We start from the raw sequence: 5,566 nt of genomic DNA, 5'->3' as shown, positions 1-5,566 counted from the left end.
ATGGAAAGCTGACTAACATTCCTGGCATTCCAGCTCTGGAACTCAGCCTGTCCAGGATCTGGGAGTGAGCCCTGGAGACTTCTCAGAATTTCACTGGGGGCGTGGCCCAGATGCCAGGAAAAGCCCACAGGCCCTGCTGCCTGGGCTCTTTCTGTTGTTGTGTGGTAGTGCCTGGACTCAGGGCTTACCAGACCTACATCCCTTTCTGGATCCTATGGGGTTGTGTTAAAGGCCCCCCCCCCCCCCAGGTTGTCTGTCATCTTTGTGCTGGAAACTAGTACACTGGAGTGCCAGCCCAGAATTCTATGCTGTCACCCAGGGACCTGGCACTGCTCCTCAGCAGCTCCCAGTGGGTAAAGCATGGTAGTGGGCAGTCACCTCAGACTAAGCTGCTAGGATAAGAAAACCGGTGTCCCTGTGTCCCCTACCTCTACCTTGGTTACTTGTGCCCAGAGCTTCAACATCTTTTGAACTTATCAGTAGCCACATACCATCCGCCTCTTGTGCCTGCCCCACCTCTGCAGCATCCCTGCATAGCCTGCTGTGCACTCTGGGAGCCCTGGTCTCTAAGGAGAGCCTGGAGGCAGGGCTCTGTGGATTTGCTGGACTTGCTCCCCAGATCAGAGCTCAGACCTCCAAGCCCTTGTGCAGATTCAGACACTGGGACACTGTGGAGTATGGAATACAAGGCTGTGGTGTGAGCTGGAAGACTGCTAGGATGTGCTCTGCCAGTGGTGTTGGCATGTACCAAGGTCAATGTGTTGTCCTTTTGTGCACACCCTATGCAAAGTCTGCTCACTTCTTGACCTCTGCGGCACCCATGGGCACCACCCTCTTCGAATTTGGATGCCTGAATGTGAGGGCTTTCAGAGGCTCAGAACTAGTGCCCTGCTCAGTCCCTCTCCTGAGGGTTTTCCTTCCTCAAAATGCCCTGACTGAATTCATTGTTCCTGGTAACACGGAAGATCAGTCTTCCAAGGGTTTAATTCAGGACCCTGAAGAGTTCAGGGAGCCATCACACGGATGAATGTTAAAGGCTTGTGCCCCAGCCTTCTGGCCCCAGGTGGTAAGGCTCCCAGGAGGTAAACAGATGGTAGGCCAAGCATCCTCAGACAGCAAATAGGGGACCCAGTATCACAAGAAGAGGACCTGCCTCTGCCTCTGCAGAGCCTACATGCTGTGGAGAGGCCTGCCTCTCTTTGCAAGGTTAAGCTCCTAGGCTACTCCACCCCCATCTGCTCCAGAGGGCACGTTAGTGGCTTATATCTTTCCCTTCCTTTTCCCAAACTCCCTGCTTCTCAATTTTTTTGCCAAAGGCTTCTGTTGTGCTGCACAAGGCTCAACAGGTGGTACCCAGTGGTCTCAAGACTGGGCACTGTCCACTAGTGACCTATGTCCACAGCTGGCCATGGCTTATGGCTTGCTCCTCCCACAAGATGGAGCGATGTTGACTGAACCTCAGCACACCATCTTGCACTTAGCCCTTTTCCTATTCTATCTGTTCTGACACCTCCACCAGGCTTGGCTGGAGGCAGCATGCCACTCCCGCCCATGGGAAAGACTTCCACTCTTCCTAAGGGCAGCTGCCCCCACCGCCACCCCTAATGGACCAGCCTTCTAGCTGAGTAGAAAACATGGTAATGAGGGAGTAGGAAGAAGCACCCTCTGGCTAGCTAATTCACTGGCCGGCCTCATGAAAGCTTATCTCTAACGCCCCCTCCCCATCACCCACTCGAGCTTTAACAGAAATCTGGAAGGCAGGCCACGCAGGGCCCCAGTCCAATAAATAGAAGATAAGCATTATATACCAAAACATTTAATTGAAATACCTGTATAAAAAATATGATCTTCAGACATTTCACACTTTTGAACTTATACAACCCCACCCCTGATGCCTACTCACACCAGGGTCACAGAAACACAGCTGATAAAATAAATTAAGGACTTGAGACTCTGTCCCCCACCCAAGCTTTCAGAGCCAGCAAGCAGACTGTACAAGGTCAATAATTTAAACCCCCTCCCCAGTGCAGAGTGCCCAGGGTGACAGGGTCTCCCACTCCCCTTAAATTAGCCACTGTACAAATTCTTCCTCCCACAAACATGGGGTTTGGGAACCTACTCCAGGTGCAGGAATTAGGATGGGGTCTGTGACTGAACAGCCACCCTTGACTTTCCTGAACACTCCCCCAGGAGCCTGGAGAAGGTGGTCACTTGGAGGAAGTAACCTCAGCAAATAAATTAAACAATAAATAGCCCCAGCAGGGCAGGGGCGCCCTCCAGGGTGATCACACCATAAATAAGAGACCGTGGCACGCTAAGTTGCGTGCGGTGCCGGGGAGGCAGACGGGCAGCAGTGGCCCAGCGTTGCATTGCTTGTGCAGACATGCCCAGACGAACACCAGGAGACTGGAGGGTTGGAGGTGGGCACCACAGGGCGCTCCATGTCAAACACACTTGGTCAGGAAGGCTGCCTCCAAGATGGAGCAGCAGGGTTGGGGTCTCTGGTTCAAGTATCCACCCAGGGCAGGGCCTTGCTTAGCCCGCAGCCATCTTTGGACAGAATAGCTCAAGAAAACCCAGGCCCTGTGGAGCAGCGTTCAAAAAGGCACTCAAAGCAAAGGAAACAGGCCCGGTGCCAAGAGCAAAGGTCACCAGGGGTCAGAGGTCACTGCTTTTGCAGGAGACATCCCAGGCAGAAAATGTTCATTCTGGGAGAGGGCTGGCTAGGCTGAGCCTAGGCCCCCAGTGTGGAGTCCAGGCCCCTCCTCCTCACAAGCTCTCACTGCTGGAAGTGGTACTGGCTCCGTCGTCAGTATCCAGGGCACAAAGCCGAAGGTCACAGTTCTCTGCAACGCTCCCCTCCGTCCCCAGCATCCAGGGGTGGGCAGCAATTTGGTCCAGCGAGGGCCTCTCTGAGGGCCGCAGGGACAGACACCACTCAATAAGCTGCTGGCACTCTGCAGAGAGAACAGGGGTCAGAGTCCTGCCTGCAACACTGCCCTGCTCCCAACACAGCCCCAGGCTATAGAACAAACCTGGGGAGACCCTCCTCCGGAAAAAGAGCCTGCCACGCAAGATCTCCTCGTCCTGCTCAAAGGGAATGTCCCCACACACCATGTCGTAGAGCAGTACACCCAGAGACCACACAGTGGCAGACCGCCCGTGATATCGGTGATATCGGATCCACTCTGGGGGGCTGTACACTCGGGTGCCTGAGGGAAGAATAGGGATTAGGCACACATCAGGATATACAGACACTGGGGGCGAACACACTGGAAAACGGGCCTTCCTTCATTAGCTCTCAGCCGGCCTCCACCGGGGCCTCCGAGAATCTTGCTTGTCATTACCCTGGAAAAACCCCAACACGGCAGCAGGCGGGGCTCAGGAAAGGAGGGACATGGAGGGCAGGGAGGAACAGGAGTGAAGGGGAGGTGAAGGCCCAACCCTAATAGGCCCCACGGCAGGAGCGCGTCACATGAGCTCGGGCTCTGGTTTCACAACAAACAGATACAACGTAAGCCACAGGGAACCAGGCCGAGCGCTCTAGCTCCTCCCGCCCCGGCTCGCCTGCTCAGCTCTGCCTGGCTAGGAAAGGGGAGGAGAGGAGCTAAGGAAGAGGAGGGGCGGGAGAGATGGGAGGAGGGAGGAGAGGAGTGGGGGAGCCCCGGCTTCCCCGCGCTCCGCAATGCGGGGATTTCTACTGCGGCGCCCCCGCGCTCCGCACGCACGCACGCAAGGGAGGCCCGCGAGCGCCCTCCCCGGCACAGGGAGGGGCCACGGCGCCGAGGCGGCTGGCGGGGCCCTGCGTCACGCGCGTACCGCGGGTCTCCCTGGCTGCCACCCACCGTCCCCAGACCCTGTGCCCTAACACTACAGGGGGCTACCCCGGTGACCCCACTCGCCCCCGCCCCCCCCTCCCCGTAAGCCCGGCGTGGCGCGTGGCCTCCTAACAGTCGCCGGAACGCCGCCCCACCTGCTCACCATCAAAGTCAGTGTAGACCGTGTCCTTGAGCACCGCGCCCGAGCCGAAGTCGATGAGCTTCAGCTCTCCCGAGCGCAGGTCCACCAGCAGGTTCTCGTCCTTGATGTCGCGGTGCACGACCCCACAATTGTGGCAGTGCCGCACAGCGGCAAGCACCTGCGCGAAGAAGCGACGCGCCAGCGGCTCGTCCAGGGCGCCGCGTTCAGTGATGAAGTCGAAGAGGTCCTGTGCCGGCTCCGGTCGCTCCAGCACCAGCAAGAAGCCGTCGGGCCGCTCGAACCAGTCCAGCAGGCGGATGACGCCGCGCGCGCCGCCCGCCGCGCCCACCTTGCGCAGCAGCACCACCTCCAGGGGCACGGCCACTCCGCCCTGGGGGACAAGGCGGTCATCGGACAAAGCCAAGGCAACCCACACCCGCACGCCCCGCGCCCCGCGCCCGTACACTTACGAGACTGCCCCACTCGGTCACCCGCTCCTTCACCACGTGCTTCACGGCCACCTGCGGGGAAGAAGGGGGGCGACACGCGAGCGGTCAGACGGGCGGCCGAGCGTGGCGATCGTCCACGCGGGTGCGCCCGGAGCCACGACTCACCGGGAGTCCGTCGGCGATGCGGCTGCCCGCGTAGACCGTGCCGAAGCCGCCGCTGCCCAGCACGGCGCCCACCTGGTACACCTTCTCGAAGCTCTCCTTGTCCGCCTTGGCTGTGGGACACACAATCGGGATGGCGATGACCCAAAGCCCCTCCGGCCCCCACCCAGCCCCCTCCCCGGCCCGCGCACATACCTGGCTGTAGGATCTTCACTGGGAGGTGGTCCACGCCGCCAGGCCCGCAGAGGTGCGCCAGGGAGCCGAACTTGGACAGCAGCATCGCGGGTGGCCTCGCGTGCGGTGCCGCCTCTGACCCGTCCGGCACGGACGCGGGAGGGCGGTCTTCCTGACCGCAGACAGCGCGGCGGATCCCACGGCCCCGAGGCCGAGCGCTCAGCGGGGCAGCCGCGCGGCGCAGTTGCCCGGTGGCCGCGCGGAAGCGCGTAGACGGCAGCTGGCCGAGCGGCTCACACGCCCCGGCCGCCTCGCCCCGGGGTTTTGGACCACGGAGATGCGTATCCCTCCGCGGAGGCGGGGCCGCCTGAGGCTCCGCCCCCTCCGCCCAAGGCTCGCTTTGCGGTGTGGCTGTTTTGAGTCTGTTAGGGCGGTGCTGGGAAAGCCGGACGCTCCCTGTCGGTTCACCAAGGGCTGGTGGCGCGCGGGGACGGCGACCCGTCCGGACTAGCTTGCCGTAGTAGAGTCGCGGAGGTGCACGGCGTTCCGCGGCTTTCCACAGCGCGCTCACCCGCCCTGCGCACGCGCAGCTCGCGCGCGGGCGGTGGCCCCCTTATGTCTTTGGCAGCGCGGGCGGGGCCGCATAAGCCAATGAAAGTCGAGGTTTTGAAAGGACACGGGGATTCAGCCAATGGTAGCGTAGGGCGGGGCCTTCCGAGCCTCGCCCCCAGGCCGCGCCAAGGAAGGTCACTCTCCGGCTCCGCGAGTTACGCGTGTTGTTCCCTGGTTCCTCGTGGGCGTTCGTGGCTGGTGGAGTGCGA

The 5,566-nt window shown here is 60.6% G+C and overlaps 1 protein-coding gene across 1 annotated transcript; it reads right to left on the bottom strand.

The window, feature by feature from the left end:
• Window positions 1-1,800: 1,800 nt before the first annotated feature.
• Window positions 1,801-5,335, bottom strand: Pim3 (Pim-3 proto-oncogene, serine/threonine kinase). The gene is made up of 6 exons (XM_034517227.2): window positions 4,767-5,335; window positions 4,575-4,684; window positions 4,431-4,481; window positions 3,982-4,351; window positions 3,036-3,212; window positions 1,801-2,957 (listed from the first exon to the last, which is right to left on the bottom strand). The coding sequence occupies exons 1-6, from the start codon at window positions 4,849-4,851 to the stop codon at window positions 2,770-2,772; spliced, it is 981 nt and encodes a 326-aa protein (XP_034373118.1). The 5' UTR covers window positions 4,852-5,335; the 3' UTR covers window positions 1,801-2,769.
• Window positions 5,336-5,566: the final 231 nt, after the last annotated feature.

Source organism: Arvicanthis niloticus, chromosome 13, assembly GCF_011762505.2.
Source record: "Arvicanthis niloticus isolate mArvNil1 chromosome 13, mArvNil1.pat.X, whole genome shotgun sequence".
NCBI classification, from domain to species: Eukaryota; Metazoa; Chordata; class Mammalia; order Rodentia; family Muridae; genus Arvicanthis; species Arvicanthis niloticus.
The sequence above is the reverse complement of the archived record's forward strand: the minus strand, read 5'-3'. Positions and strand labels throughout refer to the sequence as shown.